Source organism: Drosophila sulfurigaster, chromosome 3, assembly GCF_023558435.1.
Source record: "Drosophila sulfurigaster albostrigata strain 15112-1811.04 chromosome 3, ASM2355843v2, whole genome shotgun sequence".
Classification (NCBI taxonomy): domain Eukaryota; kingdom Metazoa; phylum Arthropoda; class Insecta; order Diptera; family Drosophilidae; genus Drosophila; species Drosophila sulfurigaster.
This window is the reverse complement of record NC_084883.1, coordinates 38,891,888-38,914,852: the sequence shown is the minus strand read 5'-3', so window position 1 is coordinate 38,914,852 and position 22,965 is coordinate 38,891,888. Positions and strand designations below refer to the sequence as shown.

At 38.3% G+C, this 22,965-nt stretch overlaps 4 protein-coding genes across 6 annotated transcripts in view; 2 read left to right on the top strand and 2 right to left on the bottom strand.

Annotated features, from left to right (window-relative positions):
* The window catches only part of LOC133845678 (adenosine deaminase 2), a 48,359-nt gene extending 25,620 nt beyond the window's left edge, over positions 1 to 22,739 (top strand). Inside the window, exons 1-5 of one of the 2 annotated variants that reach the window (XM_062280220.1) lie at positions 8,943 to 9,053; positions 20,039 to 21,025; positions 21,368 to 21,556; positions 21,617 to 22,214; positions 22,528 to 22,739. In XM_062280220.1, the coding sequence (XP_062136204.1) occupies positions 20,186 to 21,025; positions 21,368 to 21,556; positions 21,617 to 22,214; positions 22,528 to 22,574 (1,674 nt within the window). In that variant the 5' untranslated portion in view covers positions 8,943 to 9,053; positions 20,039 to 20,185 and the 3' untranslated portion in view covers positions 22,575 to 22,739. Of the gene's footprint in view, positions 1 to 8,942; positions 9,054 to 20,038; positions 21,026 to 21,367; positions 21,557 to 21,616; positions 22,215 to 22,527 lie in introns of those variants that run through there. The other variant, XM_062280221.1, reaches the window with a different exon arrangement.
* Positions 10,272 to 13,731, bottom strand: LOC133845676 (putative uncharacterized protein DDB_G0282129). 2 transcript variants are annotated; one of them, XM_062280216.1, is made up of 13 exons: positions 13,518 to 13,729; positions 13,249 to 13,465; positions 13,048 to 13,191; positions 12,926 to 12,985; positions 12,513 to 12,575; positions 12,164 to 12,415; positions 11,853 to 12,098; positions 11,712 to 11,780; positions 11,545 to 11,631; positions 11,287 to 11,485; positions 10,704 to 11,233; positions 10,509 to 10,644; positions 10,272 to 10,449 (listed from the first exon to the last, which is right to left on the bottom strand). In XM_062280216.1, the coding sequence occupies exons 2-12, from the start codon at positions 13,342 to 13,344 to the stop codon at positions 10,543 to 10,545; spliced, it is 1,848 nt and encodes a 615-aa protein (XP_062136200.1). In that variant the 5' UTR covers positions 13,345 to 13,465; positions 13,518 to 13,729; the 3' UTR covers positions 10,272 to 10,449; positions 10,509 to 10,542. The 2 variants fall into 2 exon arrangements, with proteins under 2 accessions (XP_062136200.1, XP_062136202.1); XM_062280218.1 differs by lacking the exons at positions 10,272 to 10,449; positions 10,509 to 10,644; positions 10,704 to 11,233; positions 11,287 to 11,485 and having other exon boundaries at positions 11,708 to 11,780; positions 13,518 to 13,731.
* LOC133845011 (uncharacterized) lies at positions 14,090 to 16,023 on the bottom strand. The gene is made up of 2 exons (XM_062279322.1): positions 15,719 to 16,023; positions 14,090 to 15,655 (listed from the first exon to the last, which is right to left on the bottom strand). The coding sequence occupies exons 1-2, from the start codon at positions 15,735 to 15,737 to the stop codon at positions 14,265 to 14,267; spliced, it is 1,410 nt and encodes a 469-aa protein (XP_062135306.1). The 5' UTR covers positions 15,738 to 16,023; the 3' UTR covers positions 14,090 to 14,264.
* On the top strand, positions 17,157 to 19,219 carry LOC133845677 (adenosine deaminase 2). The gene is made up of 3 exons (XM_062280219.1): positions 17,157 to 18,186; positions 18,243 to 18,425; positions 18,506 to 19,219. Exons 1-3 carry the CDS (start codon positions 17,269 to 17,271, stop codon positions 19,100 to 19,102), a joined length of 1,698 nt encoding a protein of 565 aa, XP_062136203.1. The 5' UTR covers positions 17,157 to 17,268; the 3' UTR covers positions 19,103 to 19,219.
* Positions 22,740 to 22,965: the final 226 nt, after the last annotated feature.

The window sequence follows — 22,965 nt, the reverse complement described above, 5'->3', positions numbered from 1 at the left end:
AACTCACATTCAATGCGCCTCCTTCTGCACAAAAGCCAGAGATAGAGAGTGGAAAAAGGAACAATGGACAGTCAAGTGTTTTCATAACTTAATTTGCAGTTTGTGTCGAGAGAATGTTGTAGAATGCTTTTAGGTGTGGCCTGGTCTGACTTTTGCTCAGCTATTGTTGTTATTATTATTATTACTCTTGCTGGTTTTGCTTTCAACTCGCGCTTAATTGGTATATGAAGTGGGAGGCGAGCCGAGTCGACTCGAATTGAGTTGAGCTGTATTCATTGGTGTGTATTATAACTATTATTATAAATAAGCAAACGCGACGTCGTAGGTAGGCCAATTAAAAGCCATTAGTGAAAACTAAACTAAACACACAAACAGAGCGTATCGAAGGAAAACGATGCGAGGAAGTTAGCCACTCTCTGGAGGGCTTAGCTGTCTGTCGCTGCGCGTTAGCATCGCTTTAGCCCAGCTATGAGCTTTTAATTAGCATTAAATTACTTTTATTTACATGCCAATGCCCCAGGTTGGGTTTCTTCTTTTATTTTTGGGGGGAGCATTTAGATTGGCTTTGCTCTGGCGGCGTTGACCTTTCGCCCCCGTTGGGATCGTTGCAGTGATGAGTGATATGATATCCTAAGCAGCTTTGCACTGGGGAATATATCTTGTATTGTGTATTTGCTTTCACTTCCTTATAGTAAATAAGGAAAGCAGTGATATATGTGTGTGCCATCACATAAAAACACACTCTAATTGACCCATAACCTCGATGACTTCCTTTGCTTTGCTTTCGCTCTCTCTTTTTGGTAATGAAATGTATCGCATCGTATCACAAATCACAAGCACATGGTCTAGTTTTATGGCTAGCATCAACAAACAAAAATTAACAGCCAATTAAAAGCGGCACAAGCTGCTTGAAACCTGAACTTGCGTTGGGCTAATGTGGCGTATGCGTAACGTGTTGACTGCATAAATGCAAATTAAATTAATCGCTTTGCGCTGCTGAATTGAAATGTCAAACTAACACATACTCTTATACACATCTGAAAGGAAAATTCGCCGTTTTTAATTAACGGCTCACAGAACTAAATTGAAAAATTTGATTAAAAACTTTTTATGCTCTTGCGAAATGGCAAGAAATGAGATTTTCAAGTGCAACTGAGTGTGAGTGTGTGTACCATATGTGCATATGGTTGGGTGAAGTGTTAGTTAGGGTGAGCTGTGTTGGCTAGCAAAGTTTCAGTTAGTTTGGCTTCACAAATGTTTTAACATTATTTTATTTGCATAAAAAATACTAGTGAGAAAGCTACAGTCGAGAATGTTCGACTGTGAGATACCTGCTATTCAGTTTAAATTTAAACAGTGCGGTATTATTCCTAAAATTTACCAAATTTATATACTACAAAAATATTAAAAACATAAAATTTTATATTTGGTATATTAATATATTACTACATGCTAAATACACCATATAGCGCAAAATATACCAGACAAAAGTGTTGATAAAGGAATACTTTTTTATCTGATCACAAAAGCTATAGTTAATACCAAAATTTGAAACTTTATCTTCAAAATTACACTTGTTAATCGATGTTTGTCGATTTTCGGGGGCGAAAGTGGGCGGGTCCACGATTTGAAGCAAACTTGATCTGCGTACAAACATAACAAGTACTGTTGAAAAAAATGATATCTCTATCTCTTATTGTCCTTGAGATCTAGATCTTCATACAAACGAACGGATAGACAGATGGATATGGCTATATCGTCTCGGCACAAAGTCATAATACTCTTCTACCATATAGATAGCGGGTATAAAAAATACAAAACCGCCCGGCACTTGCAGCCTTGCGTATGTTATTTCTATATGTTTGCATGTCGGTCTTCTATATATGCATGTGGTTGGCAGAGAGGGGCGTATGTGGATGCGGATGGGCGTGGCGCATTAACACTTGTCGTGTCAGTGTCGCATGTCGTCGCTTGCAAGCTGTTAAACTAAATACACGCTGTCTGGGCTTCTGCATGAACTCATACATGAATGTTTCCCGGCCAAACACATGTGTGTGTGCATGTGTGTGTCGATGTTAGCGAATGCAGCGAAGCAGAAGCTTGCTGCGCTTACACTTGCCTGCCTCTCTCTCACACACACACACACACACTCACACAGACTGTAGTACTATATTTTATATGCACTCGCTGGTGGGCGTGGCAGCGCGGCACGCAATTAGACCTTCTTCATTATTATCCTGTCTCAGTCGCTAATGCTTAAATATAATTTCACTTTAATTTCAAATTTCGTGCTGCTTCCTGTCTTTATTTAATTTATTTCATAAAGGCCAAAAATATATTCTAAGAATTTAATTAAAAATGAGTTTCTAAGCATTTTATACATTTCAAGAGATTATAATTGTATTTATTTTATCTATTACTGAAAGATTAAAATAATTTATTGATAATGAAGTCTTAGCACTTTTGGAGTTGCAACGAATTATGTACTATTGCATAGTATTTAAAGCAGCTAAAACATTATTAATACTTAAGGCATCAACTCCGATTTCGTTTCGCTTCGTTTTTATTTCTTTTTGTCTTCTAACTTCTGATTTTTCGTTTTTTTTTATAAAAATATGTTGCTAATATACATTATATATGCTTCTTTTGAAAATTTAACTTCATGAATTTAAGATAAATAAATTTGTTCTTATGTTTTTTTCTGAGTCTATAACAAAATAATTTTATTCAAAATATTTTAAATAATATTAGGAATCAACTTACATCGATAAATCTTACATTTTATAGGATATTAGTTATGTAGCTATTGAAAATAAGACATTTTAATTATATTAAACAACTTTTAAAAGTTTATAAGTTTATTTTGTTGAAGCATAAAGGTACTCCACATTTGTTGCAAATTGAATTGGAATTGGTTTTCACACAGTTTTGAGAATATGAAAAAGTGAGAATGCAATTGAGTATTCTATTCTTCATCAAATTACTACTTTAATTACTATCAGCAAATGTTTTATATTGATAATAATGAATGTGTTACAAAATTAGTTAAATTCTTTAAAGTAAAGTCTCTCAGAATTAAATGGTGGAACTTATTTTGTTACATGAACTTATAAGTTACAAATTCTTGCTCGTTTCAACAGTAAATTATTCAAACGTAAACACTTGTATCTTTAAATTCACTCACTTATTTAATTAATGATGATTTAAAAGCTTTAACTTCAATACAAAATTACGAACAATAATTAACAGTACAATAATAGCTTCAATAAGCTGCACCTGAGTAATATCAAGTATACGCACTTGTGGTATTTATATCAATTTAAATAAATAGCTAGAATCTTCAGTTGACCAACTGCAGGGCAATCGAATTGTGGTTAATTAACAGTAAGTTAGGCATAACAATTTTAATTGCCTTGACAAAAATGTGGTAATTATTATTGCTATAATTGATGGCCATTGAAGATGAAGTCTGGCAACTGCAGAAGGCAAGCCATGATTTAATGTTTACCTCAGTTCAGATGGCAACAAATAAGGGTCTGAATGTCGGGGAATGCTTTGTCAGTTGAGCTGTTTGTCTGTTGGCTGTTTGTCAGTTTTGCCAGGTGGCAATGTTGATGACAAATCAATGTGAAATTGATGAATGTTTGAATAACGAATGAAGCGAATACCCCAATCTGGGCAACATCGTGGCTTTGCTATCCCTCCGAGTGTGTGTGTTTGTGTGTGTGGGGGTCATGTGCGATTGTTTAGCATGCTTATTGGCGCATTTTGTGTGGCAAGTTGCAGTTTGCAGCTGCTAGAGTTGCATGCAATTTGCATTTACGAATGCCATGCAAATTGCCATCACATGATCAATGTATAGATGAGTTGCTTCCCCCTATCGCTCTCTCTCTCCCTTCTCCTTTGGATATATCGCATGTGCATGCAAATGAAAAGCGGAAGTGCAAGCGGAAATACTGGGGAATTGAACACAGTTCGCTGCTTTTCACAATTTCTGGCGCGGTCGCCGTCGCCGTCGTCGCCGCCTTTATGCGAAAAAGTCAAAAATGCAAAAGTCTCTGTGTGGCGACTGCAATTTTGTTCTCTGCTGCTGCTCGTCGCCACATTTATTACGCATGCAAAGGATGTTTGACTCGGTCTGGAAATGGAAGGGTAATAGAGTATGTTATGCTCTCTCTCGTTCTGCCTTCATTTTGTTGTTTCGCGGGTTTGTTTGTGGTGTCTGCTTGAAATTCATGACTGTTTAGCACACATGCCGCATAATGTTGCATGCATTTGCAGCCGCCGCGAGTATTGCAGCTGCCGCGAGCGCTGCGACTGTTTCAGCTGCTGTTGCTGCTGCTGCTTTCGCTTGTAAATAAGAAGCAAACAAATATGCAAACACACTAAGTGCGAGAGAGCGAGACAACCAATATTTATGCATTTTCACATACACAAGTCCGCTCTTGTGTTTGTGTGTGTAAGCTGTGCATTTATAGCTTCGACTTGTTTTGCATGCTAATTGCCTTTTGCTATGCTTGTGTCTGTTTCTCTGTTGCCTTCAATTTTGCGGCATACACTTCATTACTTGCACAAATATGCAGCTATTCATTGGCACAATTTAACGTATTACAATTTTATTGAGAGCCCAAAATAATAACGAAACATTTTTAATTAGCTTGTACGCACATTGTTGAAAATGAAAATTTGCTAATGGAAATTTCCATGTTTACTGCAAGTTAAAAAACTGATACGTTTTTCCTCCAGTCAGCAAAACGTTTTTCAACAATCAGTCTGCACTCATTTCCGCAAATTTGTGATTTGAATTGCCCAAAAAAAAAAATAATGTGAATCTCGGCAATCAATGCTAACTTTGCTCTTTAATTCAACAGCTAAACAAATAATTTTACAAATATTTTGGGTTTTTTTGCTGCTCGCAAAAATTAATTAAAAAAGCAACATAATCATTTTTCAAATCAATTTCAACATCAAAAGGAAAAAATTCCGCAAAAATAAATGATACACTAACCAAATACAATTTATGTTAATTCACACATGTTTTAGCATTAAAATGTATTTAATTACTGCGGCAATATCTAGTGCAGCTTATGACATTAAAATAATAATAATAATAATCTCATAATCATTATTTGTATCTTTAAAGTGCATTTAACCAATTTGAAAGTGCAGCTTTAATCTCAACCACAAAAGTTATGCGAAAAACTTGTTTGTTTTGTATGCAAAGTTATTGCTTATTTTCGGACTGCAACCGAAATCCAAATCAAACTCAGTTACATAATTCAAAAAGCAGAAAGAGCTTGCAACAAGCAACACAAAGTTTTCGCATCGATGAACTGCTTTTCCTTTGAGCAAAAGCAAAGTAAATAAAATTGCATGCAGTTGGAATGCAATTTGAATTTACTTAATAGTTTTCTTTTTTTCGTCTTGTTTTTTTTTGTGTATCAAATCAAATTGCAAACAGAAGCTGCAATATTAAGTTTTGTGCGTGAGTGTGCACACATGGCGTACGCGTATTGTAATCACGCTGATCTCATATTACGTCCACGCCCCGTTGCCACTTGCCACCTGCTGACTGTCGACTGTCGCCTGTCGCCTAATGGCATTGTGCATATTTCATTACATTAAGTGGCAAAACAACGCATAATCAACTCGCTCTCGCCCCTGTTTGTGACACTGAACACAGCGGGGGCGTGGCATTACATCCACGGCAACGAAAACGGGGGGAAACGATGCAAAATCGAAATTTTTGTTGCCTTTCATCAATGCGCCACACCGCAGGCCCTGCCTCCTCCTCTCTTCATTGCCACAATGGTTTCCTGCTGCGTGCACTAATTGTATAGCCAACATTTGGTATTTGCAACGCTTGTTTATCCGACTGTTTGGGGAGAAGCTGCTTGGCATTGAACGAGAAAATTTCGAAGCGAAAGCAAAGAGAGAGAGAGTGAGGGAGTGCAGTGGGAAATTTGGAGAAAATTAGTTGCATGAACAAGTAACGAGCAGGCAGAATTTGCATCTCGGTATTCCAACATCTCAGGGCACAATTGATTTATGTTCGATATGGTTTCAGAAAGCAGCAGCAGCCATAGCAAAACTACTCCAGCTATGCTGCTGCTGATATCATGGAATTTTGACACGCGCCTCGATGCTGTGTGCTGATAATAATAATGTGCATGTTAGTCACCACTTTTGCTTTGTTTGCGGCAAGATTTATTTGCATATATAAACTGTGAACTACACAGCAGGGTTTGTATATGTTTAAACAAATTCGCTTGCTGAAATATTGAAATGCAACAATATCTTAAAATCCAAATAAATTTGGGTAGAAGACTCGAAAAGAATCGTATATTTGAAATTTGCAAAATTTGCAATTCCCAACTTTGAGGCTTACTCGAGTTATTCTCGAAACTTTCTGAGTAATTTAAATCATTGGAAACAGCTAAAATTGATAACGCTTGAACGCTAACGAATGCATGATTTAATTTCCTCTGATATATATTTGCATTACTTGCTGAGTAATTGCTTAGAATTGTAATTCTACAAAATTCATTAAATATTGTTTTGACTGATTACTATAACTTGCATCACGAATTTCCCAAAAATCCTTGCTGCAATATGAGGCTGAATATTATTATAAACTATTTATTTTGCTTAGAATTGCAATTCTAACAAATTAATAAACATAATTATGATTAATTACATTCCAAAATTTTCATATGAGTCTTAATATTATTATAAACTATTTATATTGCTTAAAATCATTAATTGTATGAAAGAATTACTATTAACCTTAAATCAATAACAAAATTCCGCAATAAAGATTGTTTAAATAATGGTATTTCTAAATTATTAATATTGCTTAGAATATTGCTTAGAATCCATAACTTAAACTATTATCTTCAACTCAAGCACAAAATTCCCCAATAATGATTGATGTATTATGAGTGAAAATATTTTTAAATTAACACTTGAACTTAATCACAAAATTCCCTAAAACTGATTGTTGTATTATAGCCCAAATAATATGTATAATTTCATGAATTATATTTCTGTAAAAATCTTTATTTAAGTAAATTACAAATCACAATCAATTCTATTGCTCGAATTTTAATTCTTATTATAACTACTTCAATCTTTAAAATAATCAAATAACTCCTCAAAAGTGATTATTGATTCATGATACTTGAGTTCTTTTTATTGTTTAAATGATTTGAAGCGATTGCCATCTTTAAACTGTCAGCGTTTGTTGTCTAATCTTTGAATTACGGCTCTGAAATAGTGTTTTCCATTTCTTTTTGGGGTTTTTCTCATTGTACACTCGTAAATGGTTTTGCCTTTCTGCCTTCTGCCAGGCGAAGCCAAGCTAAACGAACCATCATACTTATGTGCTCACATGCTTTGCATATTTGCATTTTTGTCATTTGTGTGAAAAACCCCTTTTTAGATTAGCACATACCATAAATTCATTTAAGTCCGCCTAATCCTGGATCTCGCACACACAACACTCCGCACAGACACTTTCAAATATTAGTTTGAGAATTGCCCCGGCACAGGCAGACGGCACCTTTACCCTAGAGAATGTGAGAGAAAAGGGAGAGAGAAGGGAATGACTTCTATTTGCTTAAAAAATTTTGCATGCAATGCTCTTGTAAATTTATTTATGACTTTTGCATTGCACATGGAAGTGTGCCAGGAATTCTGAATGCTGTACAAAGCATTTGCATTGTCTTTGCGAAATCTGACTCTATTCCTCTTCGTCTTTTTTACTTTTGCATGTGCACCCTTAACCTTTATGCTTGAAATCCCATTATCAGCCACGAGCCACAATTCATAAGTCTTTGAAAAAGCAAAAAAAGAGGAGAAATTAAATTCAAAGAAAGAGAGAGCAGATTTATTTGCTTAATGAAATGAAACACAAATGTATTTCATTTCGAAAAGCAAATAAATAATCAATAAAAATTTGATTATTTCTGGAAGAGAATTCTCAAATAAGTTTATACAACCAGATGTCGTTGCAACGTGTGTGGCATGAACTGACGCACTTTCATATATTCCACATACTTTCAACATCAAAATTTCCAAATTCGCGAAATGCTAAATCAAATTATTTTTTTTTCTATTTGTTCTGTTTGTGTTTACAGAACTTGGGAAGCAGGCAAGAGATAAATATTCATGATGCGATAATTAACGTTTTGGATGATTGCTATTTTTGGGCGTGAATTGAAACGAAACAAAAACAATGCAAAAATAGATTTCCCAAATAACGAAGGCAAGAAAATTATAGAAAAATTTCCCCTAAGCCGCAAAAATTTCAAGTGCAAGATCATTAGTTAAAAAATAGAAGAAAAGAAAACATTGCAAAGCAAAGAGTATTTATGATCATCATAAACGAACATTAAATTTAATCCACACATATTTTCTTGTTCATCATATTTCTACGCTTTTTTAGTGCTTATCGTTTGAAGTCGAGCACACACACTCGAAAGTTATTCACAATCTAACGAGTACGCTGAGAAGTGAATGATGCAGCACATTGGCCACGGGGCACTAAGTGACACTTTGCTAAAGAGTTATCATCGAAATTTTGAAAAGGGAAAGTCATCAAAAATGTGTTTCATTTCTCTCTCTGTCTCTCTCATTCTTCTCCTCTCTCTCTCTTAGAACTCTTGCTCTCTCTGGGCTGCAACTGCGACGTGGTCTGTGTCTAAAGATGGACATTACTTATGAATTATTTAATATCATGTTTGATAAAACCGAAATGTATTTTGTTTACGTTGTTATCGCGTCTCCTACTGTTCAGATAAGTCGAAGAACACTCACACCCAAGCACACAAACACTCATACACTCATTGATGAGTGCACGGCGTCGGCATTATAATCGTTATGGGAATGGGATTCGAGTTTGGTTTCAGCTCTGCTCGTTGAAATGTCGACAACGTCTGATCAGTCTTTGGGACGCGTGTTTCGCGTGCAGATCGCCGCGGATCGAGAACTTCGGAAAGAATTCGAAAATTCTATTATTCAAATACTGAAAGTGACGCTCTGATTATTTTACGGTAAAATTAAAAGTGAAATTATACATTATAATTACTGTGCTTTAAATAATAAACACATTAAATGTTTTTATGCCGTTCTTATGCGAATTAAATATAATTAACGCTGCGATTTTGAGCCATGTGCCTGTTCAGCTAAAAATATGATTCGCATATTAACGCACTTAAATTTCAACAAGAGGAAGATAGAACTTCACATGCAAATTAAAAGCCAATTTGTTATTTAAGTTGTTTAGTTAGTTTTGTTGGTCTTTGCGCTTTGTGCTCTTCTGTTTGCGTTGTTCATTGTGTTGCAAATTGGTGTAAAAAATCCAATTTAGATCCAACCGAGATCTGAGCTGTAGAGGAATGAGAGCAAGAGCGAGAGCATAAAGCGATAAAGAGACAACCCAGCTGATTTTTATTTATATTTATATTTGCTTTCGATTTGATTAGTTATGCTTTGCCACAGAGTTCATTTACCCAGCGACGATGCTCTTATACTACACGTTTCCTCTCTCTCTTTCTCTTTTGCTCTCTTACATAAAATGCCGAAAAATAAAACTTGTCATACATATTCATATGTAGGTGCACATAATCAGCTTGTGAGTATATAAGTTGTTATTCTGTTGATTTTGTTATGTTTTCTTTGCTCTGTCAGCTTTTCTTGTTATTGCTATCGAATCGCAATCGGATATTTATATTTCATATTGAAATGACTTTTTCTTTTGCCACTGCAGGTTATCACAAAATTAATTTAAAACAAACATTGAGCAGCGATAAAAGCAATTCACATTTATTGCGTACTTCCTAAAGTGTTTCTGATAACTTTATGGTGCATTGAAAAACTCATTCATTGTATTCGCTCTTCATTATTTAGTTACAATTTAAAAGATGTACGCAATTTCTTGCTAAAATAAATGTCTGTCGATTGTTTAAATACATTTGCACTTTGAACTTAAATTGATGAAAAGATAGAAATACTTCCCAAGTGCAAAATCTAATCAACAGAGTGGCTTTATTTTCTTTGTTTATTCACAGTTAATAGCTAACCATTATTAATTATAAAAATACAAAATTATTTTTAAAAACCCACACACTCTAACACAATTGTGAGTGACATCTGTGAACGATTTGAAATGCAACTAAGCAAGGAAATAAATTATTCCAAGTGCTGTAAAAAAGATGATGCAAGTTTCTCGGTTTAATGACACATGAACTTAATTGCAGCCATGAATAGAAAGATTGATTGATTGCTGGAAAAGTGCGATGCTTTGTGTTAAGTTCACAATACATTTATTTAAGTGGCAGTCGTCAAAAATTTTCAAGATTTAATGATTAGATTTCAGTCAATGGGCCAAGTTGTTGCATTGTAAATTCGCATCTTGATTGGCAGACCGAAGAAATGCAATTCATGTGACTACAAAATATATTTAATAAATTATTAAAAATTTAACTAAAAGTGAGTGCAGTACTTACAGAATATACTGCAAAGAAATTTAATGATTAGATTTCAGTCAATGGGCCAAGTTGTTGCATTGTAAATTCGCATCTTGATGGGCAAACCCAAGAAATGCGATTCATGTGAGTTTACATTCGCTGAAAAGTTCTTCGACTACAAAATAGTTTTAAAAAATTATATTAAATTTAAGTAAAAGTGAGTGCAATACTTACAGCATGCCCTGCGGAAGAGCTGTAATCATTTTCCGCTTTAAGAAATGCATAAATGCCATCATTTACATCGGACTTGTGCTTGCATCTAAAGTGTCGATCGATATCCTCGCTGAGCAGCTCTTGAGGTGTTATCTCCTGCTGTCCACGTCTTTTCTTCTTGGCGTTCTTATCTTTATAGTAATACGACTCGGAATCACTGCGAGCTGATCTCTTTGAATGCTCCTCATGTCGATTGTCTTTGTGCTTGCGTTGCCTTAAGTCAAGCTCACTTTCCACACGCTCCACTCGACATTTTTTGTGTATCTCCGCACGTTCGTGATCTATGCGTAATTTGATCGCTTCCAGCATGGTTATGGGATCAACGGGTTTGGGTTCGTTTGGTACTTGATCGCCAAAGGCTATTTGAAAGGCATGATCATTGAAGTTATCCTTGCCACTTAGTGAACTTTGAATGACGCCTGGACAATTGCTGTCCAAGACCAAAGACTCAAAAAAAAGTGTTTCCGCACGATGTACAATCAAGTCTTCATCTGAGGAAGGAATTAAAAGTGGGAATATGCCAGTTTTATAATCTTCTACTTACGTTTCATTTGGCTTAAAGGTGTCAAAGATCTAACGGACTTTGCTTCAGTTGCGCTGTCCTGGCAACTTGGCGATTTTTTGCTAGTCAAATTTGGACTCTGCTCAGGTGAAGTTTGATTCATGCTCGGATTAGATTGATAAATTGTGCCAGTACGATAACCACTTGAAGCTTGTGAAGGCTCCCGAAATGTTACCTGTTGCTGTTCGGTCGAAAATGCATTATTATTGAGAAGGAATCGAGAGCTGCTTTTCAACTCACAGTTGTTGATTGTTGCTGTTGCATTTTCTGCGCCCCTTGGGGCAACTGCATGTAGCTCGTCTCGTTGTACGTATCGCTCAAATCATGCTAGAATTCCGATTGGCAATTGACAATTCATTTGTGCACAAATGTGCGACATGAAGAAGATGTGAACTTTACTTACTCACCTGTATTTGACACGACATATCCGGATATTGCATTCTCTGTTGTGTTGCTTGACTGGGGACTGATGTTGGCTGAAGGCTCAACAGAGATGAGTTTTCCTTGTTTTTTTTTTAACTGCAATTAAAGTCGTCTTTGATGCTTACCTGCTGTGGCATGCAACAAGCTCGATAAGCTTGCTGCTGAGCTTGTGTGCGATATGGCGATGACTGTTGTTGCAGTTGTTGTTGCTGCAGTTGTTGCTGCAGTTGTTGTTGCTGCAATTGTTGTTGAGGCAGTTGTTGCAGCTGTTGTTGTTGCTGGTGTGGTTGACAATACATTGAGCGTTGCAAGCGACGACCCGCATTACCTTGATAGTGCGGCTCCATCATTGTGCTATTGAGCGCAGGTTCCTAATCAAAAGATGCATCTAACTTATGTGGGCTTCTTTTTACGACAGACAAAAATCAAAACTCACAAAATCATTAAATTCATCTCGTCGCATAGATCGCATTTGCAGTTGTCTTTGTTGTTGCTGCTGTTGAAATTGTTGTTGCTGTTGCAGCTGCTGTTGTTGTTGTTGTACTTGCCGTTGTTGCATTTGTTGTTGCCGCTGCCAATCGCCATAGTTCATGCCGATGCCACTGCTGTTATTCATTTGGTATGAAGTCTCCAGACGCTGAGACTCGTTGTTGTTGCTGTTGTTGTTGGTTGCAGCCTTGCCACAGCACTAAAGAAGATTATTTAAAGATATTTAAGCAAACAAACTATTTCTAACGCCAACATGCTAAGACTATAGCCATAAATTTGAGCATAGAAGAACTCACATTTGAGCAACGTTGCAGAGTTGGCCATTGAGTTGAATCGATAGGCGGAGTCTGTCGTATTGGCTAGATAATAAATAAACATTAATGTTATTTAATATATTAATCGGTTCGGTTGACCATCTCGGTTATGATTAATTATATGGTATTATTTGAATGTAGTTGCATATTATTATGGTATATTTTAGTATTTTAAGGTTGCATATTTTTAATCTATGGTACATTTTCAATGTACATAGTACAAAATATACATCATGGTATATTTTTGTATATTTTCAGTAAATACTTTCTATATTTGAACTGTACTGCTTTGCTTTTATTCAGTAGCAGAAATCTCGCTGCAAGAACCACTCGACTGCAGCTTTCTTTATTTATATTTTATAAGTATTTTTATTAGTCATTTAGTAGCAACTTACAGGTTTTTCATTAGGCTGCAAACCCAAGTAATTATGGTTGCTTGGCTGAACTGTATGGCACTGCAATGAGCTTATTTATAAAAGCAGACTAGGCACATATACTATAAAAAAAAATGACTCACAAATTTATCGGCACCTCTTTGGCAATCTCGAGAACCGCCTGAAGGCGCACTCGAAGATCGTCGATTATGCGGATTATCGCGAGTATTCAATATTGGATCGCGATGTCTCTGATGCAGCTGCATTGTGTTCCATACTTGTGGTGACTACAAGAAATCGTTAAGTAGAAATAAAGATCATCTTTGTAGATTTTTCAAGCTAACCCTCGTATCATTTGAGCTTCCTAGTGTAGGATTTATTAATTGTTGTGGCGTCTTGGCAGCTGCTGCTGTTGCAGCATTCGCTGGATTTGCGCGCATTCTACTTTCACAGTCACATAGATCCTGATCCGAATCGCAAGTTGCAACGTTGCGATCTCGCTGCACATTCAGGTATCGATTGAGCGCGATGAGCAGTGCATCAGGCACCACAACGGAATTTCTAAGTGTCCTTTATTAATATAAACTCATTTTATTATCATTACTCCACTTACATGCACTCTATTTTTAAAAATTTGTTAAAACACGCGTCCCAAAGCGTTATATTATAAGTATATTTAAATCTTACAAAGTGGAAATCAACTATTGTCCACTTTGTTGCACATTTTACTAGACTAATGTAAAAGAAACACAATTTATGGATTTTGATATACAAATTATAAAATCTTCGATAAAATAAACAAAAGACACAATGTTTACAACTGTCGAAATGTGTTCAAATATATTCCATAAAATTTTAACTGCACATGTTGCTAACTTAATCAAAGCTTAATATGATTTCTCTTAAATTTCGAAACTAGTTTATGGCTTAAAAAACAAATTTATTATTGCTCTTAGAAAGACAGTTTTAATGTGATTATACAAAACCAATATTAGGTTAGATATTTCATTATGAAGTATATAAAATGTACAAAAATTTACTCATATTTTACCACAGAATATAAAATATGTTAAAATTTTTTTTTTAAACAAATATGATGCTGAAAGTGGTAATTTAGCTTTCCTCTCCGCTCAGCTGTGATTAACAAGCTCATATATTAGTTGATATTCGTATGCACTAAAACAAGTTAAAATGTGTGGCTATTTTGTTTAAAATTATTTGTTTTTATAGTGAGATTCTCTATCAATATTTTTAACTACATAAATATATATGTTTTCTTAAATGTTAATCCATTTTCATCTGTTGTCTTTGGTAACTTTAATACTCTCTATTCTGGCCCCCTCGCTCAATCATGTTGGCATCAACAGCAGCAGATCGTCTTTTCATTAGCCAAATGCTGCAGCTCAAAGTGCACAAAGGCCAAATCGTTATTGTTGTTGCACTCTCGATTGCCAATGCAATTGGCAATTGTATCGTGCTGCTCGTTTGACATCTGCAGCCTGGGGCAGCCATCATGCCACACGGCCAACTGATGCGCCACCTTGCGAGCGTTGGGTGAATGGTGCAAGAAATGCTCATCGAGCTGTGCTAGAAATGTGGGCGTGGCATGCACATTACGCGTGAAATCCAATTCATGCAAACTCGCCGCCTGACTGACAATGAAGTGGAGCAACGCACGCGCCACTTGCGGCTGCTGTGGCAGCCACTTGATGCTGCCATCGGTCGCATCATAGTGCACCATCAACTGTGAGTGCCATGCGAATCGATGCAGTCGCAGCACTCTCAAGTGGCCTTGCAGCACTCGCAGCAAGCTGCCATCCAGTTGACATTGCAAATTCAATGCCACAATTTGACAGGCGACAGCGGCATCGTCCTCGTCATCGTCATCCGCTGTTGCTTCACTCTCCTCATCCTCATCCTCAATCGCATCCCTATCAACTTGCAACGCCGCGAGGCAGGCGGATATGGTAGCTGTGGCCACAGCAGCGCCAACAACAGCACCGACAGCATTTGCCTTGCCTTTGTCAGCGTCGGCGACGATGTCGCGACTGCAGCAAAGGAAGCCTGTCAATTGCCGCAGCTGTGGCAGCCGTGCAATTTCCGTGGCAGTTGCACGCACCGCGCACGATGGCAATTTCAGGCACTGCAATGTTTGACAATATGCCACGTTGGCCAAGTCAGCAATTGAAACTGGAGTTGTGCTGCACAAGCAGCCACTGTTTCGGCCGCCTGGCAATAGCTCGAACACCGTTAGTTGCCTCAGCTGGGCAAAGAGTGTGACCAGATCCGCGGGCGTTACACCCAAACAGGCGCCAAGTTGCAACTGGACAATGTTCGGAGCGGCAACAACACGCGGCAATTGTTGCAACAGCATCGCGTTACATTGCGCAAAGCTTATCCGCTGTATGTCGCTCAATTGCTGTTGTTGTTTACCTGCTGCTTCTCCACCGCGGATCGTCAGCCAGTGCTGTAGTCCCTCGGTGCTGGCGTCGAGATTAAGCAGTGCTCGTGTCATGCCGGCCATGTGTGTCAGCAGTTGACTCTGCTCGCTCGCGCTTAGCAACTTTAATTGCGGCTCCAGTTGCCAATCGAACTCATCGGCGTATTTGCGTTGCCAAATATGCAGCACCAGCTGCTCGAATCGTCCGCCCAACTGCATGAGCATGAATTGGTCTCTAATTGGGATTTGGCCACAGATCAACAGCAGGCAATCATCGTTGAGCGTTGTCAGCGTTGTTCCAGCTGCAGCTTCTACAACAAACATTATGTCAGTAGTAGGCTATTTAGTTTGCATTCGCATTTTGTGCACTTTACCTTGCCGCCTTAGCTGCATTCTGTTTGTGTGTTCTGTGTGCTCTCTCGATAACTCGACGTTGTCAACTGACTCACTGCGTGGCCAATACTCTGGCCCGGCACAATCCGCACCCCTGTTTTGAATCACAGTCTCAGTTTCAGTCTCAGTCTGAGTCGCAGTCGCAGTCAGCTGCAGTTGCTGTCGCTCGCTTAACTACCACAATAACAAACTCAAAGCAGTTTGCCGCTCCAGCTGTGAGTGAGGCGTACGATGAGTTCGACATCAACACCACCAACAACATACCGCACAGTGGGGTGTAAGCACTGTTTTTTTTTAAGATAAAGCATAATCCAAAAAAATAGATGACTTTACATTTTTAAATGAAAATCTATTGCATTATTAAGAAATTAAATAGTGAACAAAAATATCTATAAAAATATCTTACATCAATTAATTGTACGAAAAATATTGTTTTTTTAAGAAATAATTTTTTTTATTTTTGTTAATTTTCTTTTCTTTTAAATTTTCTTTATTTCTGTAATTTATATAAATATCACAATATTGTCTTATAAATTTGAAGTATATTATAATTATTTGATGCTTAAAAGTTTTTTTGTATAGAAATGTTAAGTTAAGAACATTTGCGGTTTTAAATTATTATTATGAGAGAAAAAAATGAGAATATATGACGAAACAAATATCTAAATTTGAAATAATTAAATCTAAAATTTTGCCGATATTTTTATAAAACTAACAGTTTTCTTAAAAATATTAAATAGAAAAATTGAATTCAAAAATGATTTACTTTCTTTAAATATAAATTCATATCAAAATCGTATGAGGAATATTTATAAAGTAGTAACAATGAAAACTAACAGATGTCTTATCATCGATTAAAAGAAATTTTGTAGTACAATTATATAAATAGTTAGAAGTGTATACCTCCATAATATCATGGTATCATACAGTAAAATACTTAAGCTAGTATAGAAAACTACTATATATATTTTTTTATATAATCATTTCGCATTTCTCACATAAAGTGAGTTTCAAGGGCTAACCAATTGCATTCGTACCACTGTGCCGCTGTTGGTGGTGGTGTATTCGCTGCGCTACAAAAATAAATGCAACCCCTGGCCGGGCGAACGCCCGCTCAAAGTACGTTCTTGAAGCGGGATATGGGTCGGTCCTCGTTACTCGCTCCTCATTCCCCGCTCTTTGCTTTGTGCTCTTCGACCCCCGCGCTTCTTTAGTGCTGCGCTTCATATGGCATTGCGATTGTCTTTTATCGCATATGAAGTGCAGAGTTCTGGGTGCTATTTTTAAAAGCAGCGATAAGTACCAGAACATATGGTAGGACTAGAAGTTGCAGCGGGCAGTAAATGGGAGAGTTACATGCTGAACAAAACACAGATCACAATGCTAGAGTTGCTTTTTTACATCAATAAGAATTTAAGGCTACTTTAGTCAGTCATGATTTGTGTTTAGCACAAAAATTCGGAGTAATAAAAATTCACTCGATTTCTCAAAAATCAACTATTTCGGCCTGTTCAAAATTCTCAATTTGGCGATGTCGCAGAAGTGCGAAGATGTCTGCAAATATCCGCTGCGAGATTTGTCCCAGAATGCAGCAGCAGCACAACAACAACAACGCTGCTGCAACATCAGCGACAACAACAACACCGATGAGGCAAACCGTCGTGATCGTAGCGCCAAATATAATTCGTTGTGCTGGCATCTGAGTCTTGTCATGCTGGTGAGCACCGTGGTCCTCGCACTGGTCTGGACTATTTATCTCAGTTTTGATTATTACTCCTGCTCGCTGGAACAACGTTTCGCCCATATGCGAAGAGATTTCATGTTAGTCGAACAGCGACGTCGCCTGGGCGGCAAATTGAAGTTGTCGGCACTCGAAGGACTGGCCAACGATCGTCTGTTGGCCATTAAGCAGAACGATGAGGATGTGCATCACATATGGAACGATTATCAGCTAAGGTCATACTATCTTAGGAGTTACAAGATCAATGAAACCGATCTTTATACTGTGCTGCGTGCGATGCCAAAAGGTGGATTGTTGCATGTTCACGACTTTGGTTTGTTCAACACAGAATTGCTGATCAATCGTACCTATCATCCGGATCTGTGGACTTGCGTGGCTCGCAATGGGGTCTTTGAGGAGTTTCGCTTCGCACGTCGTCGTCCCAACACGCATTCCAAAGGTGAATATGCATGTCAATGGGTTTTGTTGGAGGATTTGCGTAGTCAGGATAAAACGCACTATGAGCACAAGCTAAGAAAGATGTTGTCTATGAATGGACATAACTTTAAGAACTCTAGTCACATGGCTGGTCACCTGAGACGTGCTCAACGCCTCATTTACGGATTGGTTAGTTTTCGCCCTTTGTTTCCTTCGTTGCTGATGCACATGCTCGAGGAAGTCTATGCTGATGGTGTCAACTACATCGAGCTGCGCTCTGCGCTGCCAATAGTGAGTAGTGAAAGAGTAGAGAAAGATTTGCTTATATTCTATACTGCTGCCCACAGTTGTATGATCTGGATGACACGAATTATACCATCTGGGATACGGTCTCTGCTTACTATGTCGCATCAAATCTATTCCGCACCAATCACGAGGATTTCTTTGGCTTGAAGTTGATCTATGCTCCAGCGCGTCACAGCAGTCAAAGTCAGCTGAAAAGCTACCTAGACAATGCTCGATTTCTTAAGGTAGAATTTGAAGGGGGATTTTCCCTTTCTAATAGTGAAAGTCCAAGTGAAAGTATTCAATCTCATTTTCTGCTACACAGACACAATTCCCGAATTTCGTTGTTGGTTTCGATTTAAACAGCTTTGGCGACGAGTGCCATCAACCAACGCTGGGCACACAAGTTCAATTGTTGCACGCTATGAAGCAATTGGACTTTTACTTTCATGCCGGCGAATCACGTTGTCCGACTGGTGAATCGCATGCAAATCTCGTTGATGCCATGTTGTTGGGCAGCAAACGCATTGGCAATCCAATCAATTTGCCGCAGCATCCGGAAGTCCAGAGGACAACAAAACTACTGAAGATGGCGGCGGAAGTGTGTCCGCTTTCCAACTATTATCTACAATATGTCAACGATTTTGGTCAGCATCCGGCGGCATCTCTGATTGCTTCGGGCCATCCCATTGTTGTGGGCTCGGATTATCCGAGCTTTTGGAATGCCGCCCCCCTTACTGATGATTTCTATGTGACCTTCGTGGGCATTGCCAATCAGCAGGCCAATCTCCGTCTGCTCAAGCAGCTGGCCATCAATTCGCTGCAGTTCAGCGCATTGCATGACATTGATAAGCGTAGAGCACACGCTCAGTGGCAATGCAGTTGGAACAATTGGATCGAAACTTTAATGGGTCAAAGTTGATAGTATTTCCCTACTTCCCTTATTTAGTTTAACGATTGTGCCAAACTTTTATTAGGAAAAACAATTTTGTTTGTTCTGAAATCTATGGAATTTATATAGCTATACTATCAACTTTTATTCAATGCTGGATTTTATTTTTGTTGGTATTTTTGAGAGGTTTATCGGGTTCCAATTTCTGTCACGTTTTTTTTGATTGTTAATCGTTTTGCTATTTTTGGCAGGCTATTAAAATAGGTACAAGGAGCAAGTACTTTCCTCACTCATATTTATTTTTAAAATTGTTAGTAATGCATTTCAAAGCAGTTTTACTCTACTAAAGTTCGCTTAAGCTTCGTAACTAAATTGCTTCATAGAGGCAATTATTGGTCAAAAATTTGCTGCCATTTTTCTTATTTTACCCACATGATTCACATTTCAAAAATTTTAACTGCAGTTAAAAAACGTAGACTATATGTGAAATTTGCTCGTCATAGAAAGTTTATATTACTGTCATAAATTAGTCAGTTCCCCAAGATATCCATGAGCACTCTCAAATTTCCCAATCTCTCATTGATTAGTAAATAATTCTTGAATTGATGAAATTGATTGACGTGCGACGTACGACGAACGACGATTAGATCGCAATCTTGTTGAGATGCGGATAATGATACTTAAGAGTGGGTAAATAGTCATCATCATTGGTCAATAAAGTAAATTGGGCTCTTGTCGGATTACGTTGAAATCTAATCTCTGTCATTCGCGGCCATAAATCAAGATGCCTGTCACGATTAAAGGCAGTTGCCAGGGTGAGAACTGAATGGACGCAGGAAACGCTTTTTCAATCAGATTTTTAGCTGCGGCTATCGCCAAAAAAAAATAATGTTCAAGCAGCACGTGTTAAATCAAAGATAATGCCAAAACCACTTGAACTAGTCTTTTATTTCATTATGTTTTTAGATAACAGCAAACTAAGCGTACGACACGCGAAATTGAACAACAAAATCAGACATTGTCCGGTGCGAGTTACTCAGTTGTTCCACGGACATTGACGCGAACAGAAGCTCCAATAAATCGCATATACATATAGTTGAGATCGGGAAAACAATGCAACAACGGTACAATCTAATCGCTCTGCTGAGCCTCTGTCTCTGTCTTGGCCTGGCTGAGTCACGCACGCGACCCAAAGCATTGCCCATTACGAAGTACGTTTATACTACGGGCAGTTCATCGCACGTGGAGAGTCTGTTGGGCACTTCACGACCAAGTCCCGAGGCTTATAAGACGGTGAGGAATGCTTTTGCCCACTACGAGGAGTCGCGATCATTGGGCTATGATCTGGAGCTGGACTCACGTGAAGTTCAGGCCAATGCCACAATAATGAAGGCCAAGATCAACGAGTATGCGGAGGGAGAAATTACGCCGCATCTGTTCAATCCATCGCAGCACATCTTCAAAGTGCTGGATGCCATCAATAAGACCGAATTGTTCCAGCTGCTGAGGCACATGCCCAAGGGCGCTGTGTTGCATGCTCATGACACGGCTTTGGCCAGCACAAAAGTCCTCATCGAACTGACCTACAAGGCTGATCTCTGGATTTGCCAGCAAACTGGCGATCTGAGTGCTGAGGCCATGCGTTTTGCCAAAGAAAAGCCAGATGCTTTGACGGATGCCGGACAGAACTGTGATTGGAGCTTGCTCTCCGATGTGCGAAGGGAGCGTGGAGCCGAAGCAGTGGATGAATATTTGGCCGAACGTCTAACACTTTATCCCACCACGGACTTTTTGGACAACAACGATGCGTGGACAAAGTTCATGAAGATCTTTGCACTCCTCGACGGTCTGTTGATGTACGCACCTGTCTGGGGTGAATACTACTACAAGGCGCTGGAAGAATTCTTAGCTGATGGTGTGCAATATTTGGAATTCCGCACCTTGTTGCCAACGGTGAGTTTGAAATAAAAATAATTAAGAAAGCAAAAGTAGAGTATGCTTGACTATAAGATATCTGCTATCCGATTTCAATAAAAGCAAAACCGCGCGGTAAAGTACACTAAATCAATATACTGAAATAATACTAAAATATACCGAATGCTATATTTCGTATATCGATGTACTACTTTAAAATACACAAATTATTATACGAAAATAATACTAAATTAAATTTCAAATTCCAAAAGCTACATTTCTTATATACTACCACATTCAAAATATTCTATAAAGTACAATCAAATCGCCTAAAATAAAACATAAATTACTTCAGTATTAATATCACCTCTACAATTGCAGCTCTATGATTTGGAAGGCACTGTTTATACGCCGCTGGACACTGTGCGCATCTATGTGGAAACTCTAAATAACTTCATGTCGAAGGCAGAGAACTCCGCTTTCATTGGTTCTCGCATGATATATGCTCCACTCCGCAACACAGACACAGAAGGCATGTTGGAATACATCAATACACTTAAAGAGATTAAGGTAAATTTGCACTGCACTCAACTCACTCGGACTGCAATTAATTGTTTATTTATTTTGCAGGAGAAGTATCCCGATTTCTTGGCTGGCTTCGATTTGGTGGGTCAAGAGGAATTGGGCAAACCCTTGAACGTATTCATTGATCAGCTGCTGCAAGTGCCCGACGACATTGATTTCTATTTCCATGCCGGCGAGACAAACTGGTTTGGTTCCACAACAGATGAGAATCTCATTGATGCCTTGTTGCTGGGCACTAAACGCATTGGTCACGGCTTTGGGCTGGTCAAACATCCCGTTGTGCTGGACCTGGTCAAGAAACTGAACGTCGCCATCGAAGTCAGCCCGGTGTCGAATCAAGTGCTGCAGTTGGTCAGCGATTTCCGCAATCATCCATGTGCACAATTCTTCGCTGATGGCTATCCCGTTGTCATTTCCTCGGATGATCCATCATTCTGGAAGGCCACCCCACTGTCGCATGACTTTTACATTGCCTTCTTGGGCATTGCATCGCAGCATGCGGATCTGAGGCTGCTGAAGAAATTGGCACTCAACTCCATCCAATACAGTTCGCTGAGTGCGGACGCCAAGTACGATGCGCTGAGCAAGTGGCAATTGAAGTGGGATGAGTTCCTGGACTATGTGAACAATGTTTCGCCAAATGGTGCGTCCTCCAGTCTATACCTAGATTGACTAGCACGGGTGGTGACAACGCTTCTGGTCGCGTCCTCTCTCCTCAACGCCGTCCGGTTGTGTTAGTCTGTAACGCCTGTTCCGTCTTCCTTTTCTAATCCCATTTCCTTTTCCTGCTTTCCTTTCTTAATCCTCAATCTGTGTATATTTATGCTCCTAACAGCAAGTTACTTATACCCCCTCTCTCTCTATTCACACGCATGCTCATTACGATCTATACATCCATCTAGGCTATTAAATAATTGATTAGTTTTTAATCGTTTGTCTATCGTTTATCGCATTAGGTGCTACTTCGTACTCGTCACACGGTCAATCCATTATAGGTACATAAGCGAATTTACCATTTAAATAGTTAATCGATAATACACACACATACACACATACTATGTGTCTTTATGATGCATTGGAGCAATCAAACAGCATTTGCACTAAACTACATATACTTGTTATTGTATTTGAATAAAGAGCTCGGCTTACTTCATACACCTACAACCCACGTTTTGAGTTTACTACTTGTACTTAGCAAGCAACTACTTACTAGCCACAATTCATGGCCATGTCAGTCGGTTCAGTCAGATTTGCTAAAAGGAAACCTCAGCATTAATGCTAATGAGTTATGCAGCCAAGCGAGCACTTTGCCTCACTCTCTCTCTAGAGATGACCAAGTGTTTCCCTCGATGTCTACGGAAATACCAGAGAATAAATACAATGTGACATTACCC